Below are 15,737 nucleotides of genomic sequence, written 5' to 3' on the forward strand. Positions count from 1 at the left end.
TTTCCATCGTTAGCGGACACCATGTCGCATTTGGATAGCTCCTGTGTGCCTAAACATTGGCGCTCCCCCACAAGTGACCCCATTTTGGAAACTAGACCCCCCAAGGAACTTATTTAGATGCCTAGTGAGCACTTTAAACCCTCAGGTGCTTCACAAATTGATCTGTAAAAATGAAAAAGTACTTTTTTTTTTCACAAAAAAATTCTTTTCGCCTCAATTTTTTCATTTTCACATGGGCAGTAGGATAAAATGGATCATAAAATTTGTTGGGCAATTTCTCCCGAGTACGTCGATACCTCACATGTGGGGGTAAACCACTGTTTGGGCACTCGGCAGGGCTCGGAAGGGAAGGCGCGCCATTTTACTTTTTGAATGGAAAATTAGCTCCAATTGTTAGCGGACACCATGTCGCGTTTGGAGAGCCCCTGTGTGCCTAAACATTGGAGCTCCCCCACAAGTGACCCCATTTTGGAAACTAGACCCCCCATGGAACTTATCTAGATGCATATTGAGCACTTTAAACCCCCAGGTGCTTCACAGAAGTTAATAACGCAGAGCCATGAAAATAAAAAATAATTTTTCTTTCCTCAAAAATGATTTTTTAGCCTGGAATTTCCTATTTTGCCAAGGATAATAGGAGAAATTGGACCCCAAATATTGTTGTCCAGTTTGTCCTGAGTACGCTGGTACCCCATATGTGGGGGTAAACCACTGTTTGGGCGCACGGCAGGGCTCAGAAGGGATGGCACGCCATTTGGCTATTTAAATGGAAAATTAGCTCCAATCATTGCCGGACACCATGTCACGTTTGGAGAGCCCCTGTGTGCCTAAACATTGGAGATCCCCCAGAAATGACACCATTTTGGAAACTAGACCCCCAAAGGAACTAATCTAGATGTGTGGTGAGGACTTTAAACCCCCAAGTGCTTCACAGAAGTTTATAACGCAGAGCCATGAAAATAAAAAAAAATAATTATTTTCTCAAAAATGATCTTTTAGCCTGCAATTTTTTATTTTCCCAAGGGTAACAGGAGAAATTTGACCCCAATATTTGTTGTCCAGTTTCTCCTGAGTACGGTGATACCCCATATGTGGGGGTAAACTACTGTTTGGGCACATGCCGGGGCTTGGAATTGAAGTAGTGACGTTTTGAAATGCAGACTTTGATGGAATGCTCTGCGGGCGTCACGTTGCGTTTGCAGAGCCCCTGATGTGCCTAAACAGTAGAAACCCCCCACAAGTGACCCCATTTTGGAAACTAGACCCCGAAAGGAACTTATCTAGATGTGTGGTGAGCACTTTGAACCCCCAAGTGCTTCATAGAAGTTTATAATGCAGAGCCGTGAAAATAATAAATACGTTTTCTTTCCTCAAAAATAATTATTTAGCCCAGAATTTTTTATTTTCCCAAGGGTTACAGGAGAAATTGGACCCCAAAAGTTGTTGTCCAGTTTCTCCTGAGTACGCTGATACCCCATGAGTGGGGGTAAACCACTGTTTGGGCACACGTCGGGGCTCAGAAGGGAAGTAGTGACTTTTGAAATGCAGACTTTGATGGAATGGTCTGCGGGTGTCACGTTGCGTTTGCAGAGCCCCTGGTGTGCCTAAACAGTAGAAACCCCCACAAGTGACCCCATTTTAGAAACTAGACCCCCCAAGGAACTTATCTAGATATGTGGTGAGCACTTTTAACCCCCCAAGTGCTTCACAGACGTTTACAACGCAGAGCCGTGAAAATAAAAAATCATTTTTCTTTCCTCAAAAATGATGTTTTAGCAAGCATTTTTTTAGATTCACAAGGGTAACAGGAGAAATTGGACCCCAGTAATTGTTGCGCAGTTTGTCCTGAGTATGCTGGTACCCCATATGTGGGGGTAAACCACTGTTTGGGCACACATCAGGGCTCGGAAGTGAGGGAGCACCATTTGACTTTTTGAATACGAGATTGGCTGGAATCAATGGTGGCGCCATGTTGCGTTTGGAGACCCCTGATGTGCCTAAACAGTGGTAACCCCTCAATTCTACCTCCAACACTAACCCCAACACACCCTTAACCCTAATCCCAACTGTAGCCATAACCCTAATCACAACCCTAACCACAACCCTAATTCCAACCCTAACCCTAAGGCTATGTGCCCACGTTGCGGATTCGTGTGAGATATTTCCGCACCATTTTTGAAAAATCCGCGGGTAAAAGGCACTGCGTTTTACCTGCGGATTTTCCGCGGATTTCCAGTGTTTTTTTGTGCGGATTTCACCTGCGGATTCCTATTGAGGAACAGGTGTAAAACGCTGCGGAATCCGCACAAAGAATTGACATGCTGCGGAAAATACAACGCAGCGTTTCCGCTCGGTATTTTCCGCACCATGGGCACAGCGGATTTGGTTTTTCATGTTTACATGGTACTGTAAACCTGATGGAACACTGCTGCGAATCCGCAGCGGCCAATCCGCAGTGTGGGCACATAGCCTAATTCTAAAGGTATGTGCACACGCTGCGGAAAACGCTGCGGATCCGCAGCAGTTTCCCATGAGTTTACAGTTCAATGTAAACCTACAGGAAACAAAAATCGCTGTACACATGCTGCGGAAAAACTGCACGGAAACGCAGCGGTTTACATTCCGCAGCATGTCACTTCTTTGTGCGGATTCCGCAGCGGTTTTACAACTGCTCCAATAGAAAATCGCAGTTGTAAAACCACAGTGAAATGCGCAGAAAAAAACGCGGTAAATCCGCCATAAATCCGTAGCGGTTTAGCACTGCGGATTTATCAAATCCGCAGCGGAAAAATCCGCAGAGAACCAGAATACGTGTGCACATACCGAAACCCTAACCCTAACCCTAGCCCTAACCCTAGCCCTAACCCTACCCCTACCCCTAACCCTACCCCTAACCCTAACCCTACCCCTAACCCTATTCTAACATTAGTGGAAAAAAAAAATTCTTTATTTTTTTATTGTCCCTACCTATGGGGGTGACAAAGGGGGGGGGGGGGGGGGTCATTTATTATTTTTTTTATTTTGATCACTGAGATAGATTATATCTCAGTGATCAAAATGCACTTTGGAACGAATCTGCCGGCCGGCAGATTCGGCGGGCGCACTGCGCATGCGCCCGCCATTTTGGAAGATGGCGGCGTCCAGGGAGAAGACGGACGGGACCCCGGCTGGAACGGTAAGTATGATGGGGTGGGGGGGGACCACGGGGGGGGGGGGGATCGCAGCACGGGGGGGGGGGGGGGAATCGGAGCGCGGGAGGGGTGGAACGGAGCACGGGGGGCGTGGAACGGAGCACGGGGGGGCTGGAATGGAGCACGGGGGGGTGGAACGGAGCACCGGGGGGGGTGGATCGGAGTGCAGGGGGGGGGTGATTGGAGCACGGGGGGGGGTGATTGGAGCACGGGGGGAGCGGACAAAAGCACGGGGGGGAGCGGAGCACAGGACGGAGGGGAGCCGGAGCAGTGTACCGGCCAGATCGGGGGGCTGGGGGGGCGATCGGTGGGGTGGGGTGGGGGCACATTAGTATTTCCAGCCATGGCCGATGATATTTCAGCATCGGCCATGGCTGGATTGTAATATTTCACCAGTTATAATAGGTGAAATATTACAAATCGCTCTGATTGGCAGTTTCACTTTCAACAGCCAATCAGAGCGATCGTAGCCACTTGGGGGTGAAGCCACCCCCCCTGGGCTAAACTACCACTCCCCCTGTCCCTGCAGATCGGGTGAAATGGGAGTTAACCCTTTCACGCGATCTGCAGGGACGCGATCTTTCCATGACGCCGCATAGGCGTCATGGGTCGGATTGGCACCGACTTTCATGACGCCTACGTGGCGTCATGGGTCGGGAAGGGGTTAATATTAAGGAGTCCATCTGCCTGGCGTCTGTATTTATTTGTGTTGCTATAAAGGCAAAAAATAGCTGCAGAAATTAGTGGTCAAATATGTTGCATCAATAAATTCTATGAGGTAAGGAGAAATTGTCATAATGGTCTGAGTCGGATGGAGAAGAAAATGAAATACAAGAAAAGACTTTATAGTCACTGAGAGTCATTAGATGGTCAGCCGAGAACTTGTAATTAGCATTATTTATTCCAGGGATATGGTAACGATTTGTGACTTTAACAATATTAGTGAAACACTTACAGGTATTGTCCCATGATTAGGATTGTTGCGGACTCCATAATACAAGGTTATTTCCCGGAATACAGCGAGAAGTATGTAGACTGCCAGTTCATGGTCACGCTGTTTACACTCCTAGGAAAGTTGAATGAGATCACTTTACGGCATTGTTACTGTCATGGATTATTAAAAGCCAAGAGGATTACTTAAAAACGAACTGACAGCAAGCTTCCTACATTACTGCACTAACATAGGCCAAAAAGAAGATCTCCGTGCTCGATGTTACTGGGACAGATATCCTTAACATTCTTTAATTATTAATTTTTGAGGAATGTTTGCAGTTTATAAGAAATGATAGACAATAAAAAAAAAAAAAAAAAAACAAATAAAAAAAAAAAACAACAACCTGGACTTGTAAACCCGACCCGAGGCTGTTATATTTCATTTACTTTTGTCATGTTGAAGAAGTTCTTCCCCAGGATAGGCCAGCAATATCAGATAGGGGTCCAAGCCTCACTAATTGGAGGTCCCTTTCATTATTAAGCAGACACTGCACTGAACATTTTGTAGGGTTATCCCAGGAATCCGTGGCAGATTACCAAAGTTCAGATGTCTGTGCAAATCTGTCCAAGATTGGAAGGCAACGTCATCTGACCGACAGTTTCCCAACCTGAGAGTGATTGCTTCATAGAAATATATGAGCCTATTGGGTTAGGAGACCCGCGGCCAGCCCGTGCATTGTGATCCGATCACAGACCGCTTTGCATGAACGTCTATATTTGCCCTTATAACAAACTTTGATTAACTTACTTTTTGTTCTGTTTAATAAAATATAATTTGTGTTTTAAAACAGTTGTGAGTAAATGTAAAAACGTATTAGAAATAATTTGCTTGAGGTTCCCAAGATTTTGACTGCCTTGGAGCCTCCACAGGGCTTTGTCCGGCAATGCCCGGAATTATAGCTGAGGCGCTTAGTCCTGTTTACACTGCAAAAAATAAAAGTACGGAGCTGTGCCTGATAGACAATCATTGAGACGTGTGGCTCACTGGAGCCCAACAACCTTCAATGAGCTGATTAGCAGGAGTGTAGTGCGGAGAACCCCCAACCATCTGATATTGATGACCCATCCATTGGCCCTTCCTGATACTGATGACTAGTGATGAGCGAGTATACTCGTTGCTCAGGTTTTCCCGAGCACGCTCGGGTGATCTCCGAGTATTTATGACTGCTTGGAGATTTAGTTTTCATCGCCTCAGCTGAATGATTTACAGCTATTACCCAGCCTAAGTACATGTGGGGATTCCCTAGCAACCAGGCAACCCCCACATGTAGTTTAGGCTGACTAGTAGCTGTAAATCATTCAGCTGAGGCGATGAAAACTAAATATCCGAACACTAACAAATACTCGGAGATCACCCGAGCGTGCTCGGGAAAATCCGAGCAACGAGTATATTCACTCATCACTACTGATGACCCCATCCTATGACCCATCTGATATTGATGACCCATCCTATGACCCATCCTGATATCAATGACCCATCGTATGATCCATCCTGATACTGATGACCCATCTTGATATTGATGACCCATCCTATGATCCATCCTGATACTGATGACCCATCTTGATATTGATGACCCATTCTATGATCCATCCTGATACTGATGACCCATCTTGATACTGATGACCCATTCTATGATCCATCCTGATATTGATGACCCATCCTGATATTGATAACCCATCCTATGACCCATCTGATATTGATGACCCATCCTGATATTGATGACCCTTCTGAAATTGAAGACCCAACTAATATTGATGACCCATCCTATGACCCAACTAATATTGATGACCCATCCTATGACCCATCTGATATTGATGACCCATCCTATGACCCATCCTGATATTGATGACCCATCCTATGACCCATCCTGATATTGATGACCCTTCTGAAATTGAAGACCCAACTAATATTGATGACCCATCCTATGACCCAACTAATATTGATGACCCATCCTATGACCCATCTGATATTGATGACCCATCCTATGACCCATCCTAATATTGATGACCCATCCTATGACCCATCCTGATATCGATGACCCATCCTATGACCCATCCTGATATCGATGACCCATCCTATGACCCATCCTGATATTGATGACCCATCCTATGACCCATCCTGATATTGATGACCCATCCTATGACCCATCCTGATATTGATGACCCATCCTATGACCCATCCTGATATTGATGACCCATCCTATGACCCATCCTGATATTGATGACCCATCCTATGACCCATCCTGATATTGATGACCCATCCTATGACCCATCTGATATTGATGAACCATCCTATGACCCATCCTGATATTGATGACCCAACTAATATTGATGACCCATCCCATGACCCGTCTGAAATTGATGACCCAAACGAAGGATACAAAATACAATAATTTTCTCCTAAATGATTTTTTCGTGTTATTACCAGCTGAATTATGTAGTACCTGTAAGGCTTTTACAATCCAATCTTCCTTGCCCTCTAATATTGCTCGACCAATGCCATCTCTGAGAACTTTGTAGCTGTTGCCGCACACCAGGAACGGATCGATTTGACTTGTTTGAGCGTCCTGCAACAAAAACATCAATATTGTAATTAGCAATTTTCATCAGCCCTTATATGTCATGAGAGTATATGTTACTGTCTATACAAGAGAATTATCTGCGTCATGCTCAGGGTCGGGATATAGTCCAGAAAAACATGGTTTGTGTCCGGAGTCCTCACTACTGTGTGGATCTGGGTGTGACCCCGATGTGGATGCAGGAGAAACTCATAAATGTACTAATCTTAGTTAGTCCAAAGAATTACATATGGGAAGGTGAAGCCTGATAGTGGTTATTGTCTATTGTGCATTGCTCATTATATCTGGGAACAATCGTGTGTACATGGCAGAGAGAACAGATTAGGAGAAGAAGAAAGGAGACACGTCCCCTTTAGATGTTTCACCAGCTCACTATTTATGGGCTACAAGATAAAACACAATGTAGGATCCTTCAAATCCCATATACTAATGATTCGCCAGTCACCCAATGATTTTTCTGTGGATGCAAAAATAACGTGTCATTATGACGTTGAGCAGTCGTGACGTCCGTGATTTTAGCAGAGAAATACAGTAGAACATAGAAAGACCAGGAGCAGAACGACCAAAATAATCACCAGTGTGAGAGAAGAGAGGACATTTCAAAGGTGAAAGCACCACTCCAGCATTTATTTTACCGCTGGAGTGGTGCTTCAAATTTAAGTCCCCTACCCCCTGTCTTATACTCACCTTCCGGGGGTTCTCATCTGTATCACCTTTGCTCACAAAAAGTGAACTTCCGGCAGCTCCAGTGTTTCAGTCGGAGGTCTCAGCTCAATATAAGCCTATGAGAGTCTCATAGACTTGCACTGAGAGCTTGTGATGTAACCTCTGACTTCCGGCCAGTCAGAAGTTGCGCTCACAAGATGGCGCCGAGGGACCGGAGTGGTGAAGTCGCTGGAGGGTGAGTATATGACCAGGGGCAGGGGACTTACCTTTAAAGCGCCACTCCAGCACTGAAAAAAAAAAAAAACCGCTGGAGTGGTGCTTTAAGCACATTTTATTATATATTTTTAACCCAAATTCAGTTTGTTAAAGTAAAGTCTGGAAAGCTTATTGTACAATGTCCACATGAGCAACTAATTTTTACTGCATCAAAAAATAAAAATGAAGCAATATTTTAGATATTCCCAAATATATTGCTATACATCTCACTGTGTATACAGCTCCTGTGCTTTCTTATGTGTTTCCAACACAACAAAGTAAAAACAAAGCAGGGAGAATGGCCTCAGAGTCCAGAGAATATGTTGTTAATACCCATGAAGACACAATCATCTGCATAGGAGCTGAGCACCCAGAACTGTAGGGCATTTTTAATTAGGACTATTTGCAGAATGTACGGATGGCCAGATAGGTACAGAGCATATTTACCTTGTCCTGAAGCATGCTAGTAGGGAAAAGCCACCTAAATTTCGGATCTTTAAAATGCCTTTGGACAGTGTCGATCCCGCCCAAATTTGAGAGCTTTCGTATTAAGTAAACTCTATACCAGTCATTGCCAGACGATGAGCATAGCGTCATCACACTCCGCAGGAAATTCTCATTGGCGACTCCTGATGGGAAAGAAAATCAACATTCAGGAGATTATAATCTGTACAGTAATCCATAACACACACTTTCAGAGATAAAACTGACATTAAGCAGCTGCACTGATCACCAAATCTGCAGGTAGCGGTCACGGATGTGTGGCTTGTGGCTGTCTGACAGCTTGGTGGGCCCGGACTAGCACCACTATGAAGGTTTTCAGATGGTGACCTTTGGGAGTAGCCCTCACAGATGAGAAGATCTGGATGCCTATTTACTGGCCTTGGGGTTGGAGAGGTAAATTAAGGAAGTGCTAAACTGGACATAGAAAGACACTGCCAGATAGAGGGGGTGCTTGAAGCTGGGTGCGATATCATGGTGGGAGTGCTTAATGCAAGAATACCGAATGAGGGTTGGCGAGAACCCCTAGATTCAAGTACACAGCGCCTTGGTGTGATTTCCATGGGGAAGCTTTGGTTGCCATTACACTGTGGGGAGGAAGGAGCTGGATGTCATTACTTGGGGGCTCTGGATGTGGCTCACAATCCTCTCTAGAAGAGATGAATGTGGCTCTCGAGGTAAGAAAAGTTGGGGGTGTTGTAGACCATATCAATACCTCCCCTACTGGAGTAGGGAGATAAGGATCCACGAAAGGTGTTGGGTCAACTCTTACACTGAATCCATAGTATGGGTTACTACGTCCAACTTTTAGCTGCAGATAAAACATTGCATAAACCTATAATTAAACTGTTCGTTTAGACCCTGAAATGTGACCAAATTTAAAGAATATATTAACCTTGCGTCGCGCTGAAGGATCATCAGGTCCCATTTACCCCCTAAAGGTGGTATTTCCAATTGATCAATGCTAGCATCACAAGTAATTCCCTATAGCAGTGTTCCCCAACTCCGGTCCACAAGAGCCACCAACAGGTCATGTTTTCAGGATTTCCTTAGTATAGTCCAGGTGATTCAATTATCACCTCTTCAACACTATGGAAATCCTGAAAACATGACCTATTGGTGGCTCTTGAGGACCGGAGTTGGGGAACACTGCCCTAAACAGTTCCCCTGATGAATCCTAGCAGAGGAAACACGTCACAACAGAGATTTATCGGGTGTTTGGAGAAATCTTCATGTTGAGAACCTGATGTTAAATCTTGGCACTGGCTGCTCGGACAGGGCGTCTGACCATTTGGCGCTGCTGTAGAGATTACAAGCGATTCCATAATACCAGAATACCTGTGTACGACAGATGGGTGAGTTCGCCTCCTATTATTTTCTATTTCTGTAACACTTTGCACTATGCTATGATTTGATTCACCGCTGAATAAGAGAATCGTTCCGCTTCGTAGATCAAATTGGGTCTGACAGTATTTGCCTTGTGTTTTGCGACATTTGTTTTCCAATTGGTAGGACTGAACATTATATTTTCCCCTATCACATTTTAATGTACTTTATGCTTCATTTATTCACCAAAGATCTCTTCTTGTTGGCATGTCCATTTCATCCAAGACTAAGTGCAAGGAAAACTGGGAAGGCAACGTGCCGATAGATAAGCACTACGGCCCCTTCGTTATGAGAATTGGAGGGGGTCAGAGGTTGGGCTTCTAATGATCATCAATTTGTAGCATATCCTATCTAGCGGACTTACAGGATAACATAAAAAGTGTTTCTTCTAGACGGACTTTATAAGAAATTCTAGCTAACGTAATTAAATAAAAATATATTGAGAATCCTCAGGAGTTGATATCCTTTAATGCCTAACTGAAAAGGTGATGACTTGGGTCTCTTCAACCATGCCTGATGATTTGTTTTCACTAGAAATGAATGAACATTTATTAGAATTCGACTCGAAAAATTTGATTTTAATCTATGCATATCTGAATCTGCCCCAATTTCTATTAAAACAGCAATCTATTTTGCGCTCAGTTCTCCTGACCGCAACAAATACTATATGGATGAGAAGGGGATAAAAGACGGTAAAATATCATAGTCACCCCACCTCTCAGCTGTCCTAGGCACCGCTGCTGCTCGCCGGTTCTAAGCTCACTGTCTAAAGCATCGGCTCTTGTTCCGGTCCAATCTTTACCGGTGCGTCCAGGTATGACTAGGCCATAGCGCATGTTATGACATCATGTCGTGCTTCGAGGCCAAGATTGTGCCGGAGAGCAGTGAAGAGAAGACCGGAGTTGAAGTATGCGCCGGTGGGGTTCTTCCGGCAGGTGATGGGCAAGGCAAGTATGATATTTTATTTGGGCGAGTTAAGAATGATACTTCATTGATTTTTTTAACTTCTTACCGGCCCATTTGCGTCCAGAAAAATGACGCAAGATTGGACAATATTTTGCTGGATTCATGCGTATCAAGTCCCAAAAACGTTGAATTAGAGGAATCCGTAAATTTTGGGAAATTCTAAACTAAAATTTCATTAATTTAGAATCGATTCTCTCATCCTTAGTCATCACCCTTTTATTAGCCATAAAAAAGGATCAACTACTGAGGCCTCTCAATGTTTTCTCTATATAACACATCACTGAATATTGTGGCTTTTATGGATTTTCATCAATGTGACACATTTCCACTTTACCTGTGGATTTGCCAGACAATAATTCTGCGGCTGTGTCTAGCGCCAGCCGAACCCTCGCCACATCCTGCAGGAACTGTACAGTCTGGTTATCTCGATTGTTTCTGGCTCCTGCATATTGTTCCAGGAAAGATCCTTCGTCTTTAAGATACTTTTCTTTGTCTGCAGGAGCAAATTGGATTCTTTGTCCTTTCTCAAACAACGAGTCCTACAACAAAGCAGCAAAATGATGAAGTGACATCTGACAGTTTATTAAGGCTGTCATTTAATGCAACCTTGCAAGAGCTTATCGTGCTACCAGTCTGTAAATGAAGATAACCAAAGTTTTTATTTACTAATTTTTTTAATATTTTGTGAATTAAAATTTATTTCTTGATTTAGCTCAGCTGTCCATTTTTCTTCAATTATCTTCTTAGTTTTGTATGGTGGAGCTTGCTTATTATATGCCCCCTTTTTTTTTGTTTGTCAATATGCAAACGAAGTTTCTTTTTTTATTTTAATTACTTTTTGTCAAAAAGAACTTGAAAATGCAGTCCAATCTGAAGTGATATGTTATAGACCTGGAGAACGGAGTAGATTGATTATATAGTTTTGTGTGAAAAGGTTTCAATATAACTTGTATTTTATTCATTTAAAGGGGTATTGTCAACTCCAAGATCCTATCGCAATATGTAGAAGGTGTAATAATGATAATAATATAAACAAATACCTCCAACTACAAATGTAGTATAGTTCTTGTGATTCACTATGTTGCTTACCCCATGTGCAGAGCATTATAGTAGCTTAGGTATCCATGGTTACGGCCACTCATATAGTAACAGTTAATTAGTGGTCAAAACCTTGATATCTAAGCTACTGCAATGCCCTGCACATGTGGTAAGCAAGCAGCTTATCAGAAGAACTATACTACATCGCTAATTAGACGTATTTGTTAATAATATTATTACATCTACTATATATTGGGACATGATCTTGTTGATGGGAATGGAATACCCCTTTAATCTGTGCTCTTTCTGGGATTTTTCATCTCATAGCCGGACCTATCGGTGATTGACAGCTTTCTATGTATAAATGTATAAGTTTGGTACTGCTTATAGGATTTAAGTGTTAATTCGCTCTTACATCGAGTAACAGCAAAGTAACTCTTGAAACATTTAGGCCGTAACAAACTTGTATCTTTCACACTTTGGATTTTAAACTGTGATACTAATATAATAAGAAGTTTGGGAGTCAGCGATCTACTTTTTGAATATGTATAAGATGTCCACTACTAATGTATCTCCCTTTCATTTGTCCTACCTCTTCCTAATACTTTTCCTATACGCTTTTATGTGCCTGCTCCTGTAAGCTCATCCCTCCGTGGGTCATACATTCTTCTGTCTTAATTGTGGTTCTGCTACTTCTGATCTAGGGAACAGAATCGGACGAAAACGGGCAAGTTACTGGTGGGAGCAGGGCTATGTCTTGGTGAGCAACAGCATTCAGAGCATACACGCTCAGGTCAGACATCACTTTCCTCTCTGCCTGAATGCTGCTCAGAAGTGCCGTCCATTCAGCTGACAAGCGATGCAATGTGCTGATCATTACAAAGTATATCACAGGGCTTGTCACCTGAAGGCATGGCACTTCAAGGCAGTATTCAGGCAGAGGAGAGTGAAGTCCGATGTGAGCTCCGTCATGTGTGATGCACACTGACTCTGCCTGAATGCTGCTTTTAAGTGCTGTCCGTTCAGCTGATGAGTCCTTCAATGTGCTGCTTGTTATTAGAAAGTATATCATAGGGCTTATCAAGCTGAAGGCAAGGAACTTAAAGGGAACCTGTCACCCCCAAAATCGAAGATGAGCTAAGCCCACCGGCATCAGGGGCTTATCTACAGCATTCTGTAATCATTCTGTAATGCTGTAGATAAGCCCCCGATGTAACCTGAAAGATGAGAAAAAGAGGTTACATTATACTCACCCAGGGGCGGTCCCGCTGCGGTCCGGTCGGATGGGTGTCGCGGTCCGGCGTCTCCCATCTTCTTACGATGACGTCCTCTTCTTGTCTTCATGCTGCGACTCCGTAGCAGGTGTACTTTGTCTGTCCTGTTGAGGGCAGAGCAAAGTACTGCAGTGCGCAGGCGCCGGGAAAGGTCAGAGAGGCCTGGCGCTGGACCGGACCGCGACGCCCATCGTACAGGGACCGCCCCTGGGTGAGTATAATGTAACCTCTTTTTCTCATCTTTCAGGTTACAACGGGGGCTTATTTACAGCATTACAGAATGCTGTAGATAAGCCCCTGATGCTGGTGGGCTTAGCTCAACTTCGATTTTGGGGGGTGACAGGTTTCCTTTAAAAGAAGCATTCAGGCAGAGTTAGTCTCCACCACTCTCCATGACTGAGCTCACATCGGGCTTTACTCTTCTGCCTGAATGCTGCTTTGAAGTGCCATCCCTTCAACAGACAAGCCCTGTAATATACTTCCTAATAACAAGCAGGACATTGCAGGGCTTGTTAGCTGAACAAATGGCAAGTCAAAGCAGCAGTCAAGCAGAGAGGAGCGTGATGCCTGATCTGAACCCACGTGCTCAGACAGCCGTCACTCACCGAGACATAGCCTGCTCCCACTAGTGTCGTGCCCACCTCTGTTCGTCCAATTCCAGTCCCAAGATAGGAAGTAGCAGAGCCAGAATCAAAACAGAAGGATATATGGCCAACAGAGACGAGCGTACAGGAGCAGGGCAGGTAATAAAATAAAAGAGTATTAGAAAAGTGTTCATTGGAAAGAGTTAGGACAAATGAAAGGGGGTTAAATCAGTAGTGGGAAAACCTAACTCCTCACATTGTTTCCCAGCTAAAAATATGAAGCATTCTTATTATAGCACAACATAAGAATCACACATTAAATTAAGGCAGCTCATGTATGTATATAGTATATTACCTCCAGACAGTTTACAAACAGCTGGTAGACTTCGGTGGTGACCAGCACAGTAAGGAGCTTATTTCTCTCCACCTTTTTGAAATAATCTTCAGCATAGCCCACGATATCTTTAAAACTGAAATCAAGAGTTTGTAAAAATTTGCAAACCTGCATTGTATTAAACAAATGACACTTGACAAGTTGTGTGGAAAAGGGACAACTCTGCAGTGACTACACTCCGTACCTGTATTTCAAAAGCAACTTCAGGATGACGGAGCGGAGCACCGGTGTTTTGTCCACGGCGTCCTCAAATGGGGAAAGAGATTTTGTTGTGTACTGCCCGAGCTCTGAGATTGCAAAGATCATTATTGGTTACAGTCTGAAATTTGGCCCCAATTAAAATTAAAAAGAAAATAAAAACACACTTACCAACATTGCCAAAAAGTAAAGACAGAAGATGTTCAATGACCTCTCGGTTTGGTGGAGTGTTGTCCTTGAAGCACATGGTGCATATAATGTCCACAAAGAATCCGTTACATCGCTTCCGAAACTGAACATTTTTCTGTATGGAATCCCTACAGATAATGCAGCGATGGTAAAGGGGTTTTAGATTTTCAGTAATGTGGATCCCCAACAGCTCAAAATTAACGAACAGAGCTGGTACTCGCCCTCCACAGGTCCCCACACCAGGTCTAGGTTGTTTGGCTGCAGCAGGGCTGTCACGTTGCCAGCTTCCATCACCTCTGCAGCAAGTAACGGAGCATAGCAGCTATGCCAAGGTAGATGGCTGCTGAGCTCAGTGATGGGCTGCAGCGGTGATCAACGCTGTCGATATGATATCACCACTGCAGCCAAAGCATGGAGCTCAGAGCAGCCACAGGGACCTGATGCTGGTTCTAGGGGTGGTAAGTATTTATACTTTGTTATTAGTTATAAGTTTGTTATTTTAGGTATGTTAGAGCTCTGCGACTATGGCGAGGTAGACAACAAGAGCTGTGATATATTGGTCGTTGCAACATTGCAATAAATAAAATGCAATAGGAGGCAATAAAAACATTGTATCTACCTCAAAATGGTATCAGTAAAAACATCAGCTCAGGATGCAAAAATTAAGCCCTCACTCAGCCCCAGATCTGGAAAAATGGAAACGCTACGCGTCTCGGACAATGGTGACAAACGCAAAAATTTTCGATTTTTTTAAAGTAAATAATAAAACTTTACATGTTTGGTACCTGCGTACTCGTACTGACCTGGGGGAATCATATTGCCAGGTCAGTTAACATGGTAAATAAAAAACCCAAAAAACAATTGTGGAATTGCAATTTGTGTGCAATTTCACCACAATTGGAATTTTTGTTCCTGTTTTCCGGAGCACTTCATGATAAAATCAATGGTGCCATTCAAAAGTGCAACTCGTCCCATCATACGGCTATATTGACAGAAAAACAAAAAGTTATGGCTCTTGGGAGAAGGGGTGTAAAAACGTAAAATGGCCATGGTGTGAAGGGGTTACATTTTTCTACAGCTTTTTTAATTTTACCAACAGGCTACAGCCTGCAGATGAGTTTGGGAAAACTGCAAATTTTTATTTTATATTCATACTATAAAGCTGAGTGTCCACGATCAGGAATAGCAGCATATTTGGAGGCAGCTCACCTGCGCTGCGTCCAGAAACACTGTGTTCTACATTACAAGCACAGTGCATGGGATTTATAGCAATCATTTGCCCACTGCGCTTCTATGCATCGCTGCGTTTACTCACTCGTTAATTTTGGCAGCGGAGACGCTAATCTCCGCTGCGTAGTTTCCCCCATAGCCATTTAATAGATGCGTTAAATCCGCATGCTTCACTAAAAACATGCAGATATAACGGTGTGATTAGAATGCAGCGTTTTGGAGGAGGCGAGAATACACTGCGCCCAAAACACTGCTATTCCTGATCGTGGACACACAATCTATAAGGACATTCA

At 43.7% G+C, this 15,737-nt stretch overlaps 1 protein-coding gene across 4 annotated transcripts in view; it reads right to left on the bottom strand.

The window, feature by feature from the left end:
• Positions 1-15,737, bottom strand: part of RNF213 (ring finger protein 213) — a 297,165-nt gene that overhangs the window by 53,606 nt on the left and 227,822 nt on the right. For all 4 annotated transcript variants that reach the window (XM_069763592.1, XM_069763594.1, XM_069763593.1 and 1 more), the window contains exons 44-50: positions 14,197-14,342; positions 14,012-14,114; positions 13,789-13,903; positions 10,872-11,076; positions 8,132-8,313; positions 6,629-6,751; positions 4,147-4,257 (exon numbers count right to left, since the gene is read on the bottom strand). In XM_069763592.1, coding sequence (XP_069619693.1) covers positions 4,147-4,257; positions 6,629-6,751; positions 8,132-8,313; positions 10,872-11,076; positions 13,789-13,903; positions 14,012-14,114; positions 14,197-14,342 — 985 coding nt within the window. The remainder of the gene's footprint in view (positions 1-4,146; positions 4,258-6,628; positions 6,752-8,131; positions 8,314-10,871; positions 11,077-13,788; positions 13,904-14,011; positions 14,115-14,196; positions 14,343-15,737) is intronic.

This window comes from Ranitomeya imitator, chromosome 4, assembly GCF_032444005.1.
Source record: "Ranitomeya imitator isolate aRanImi1 chromosome 4, aRanImi1.pri, whole genome shotgun sequence".
NCBI classification, from domain to species: Eukaryota; Metazoa; Chordata; class Amphibia; order Anura; family Dendrobatidae; genus Ranitomeya; species Ranitomeya imitator.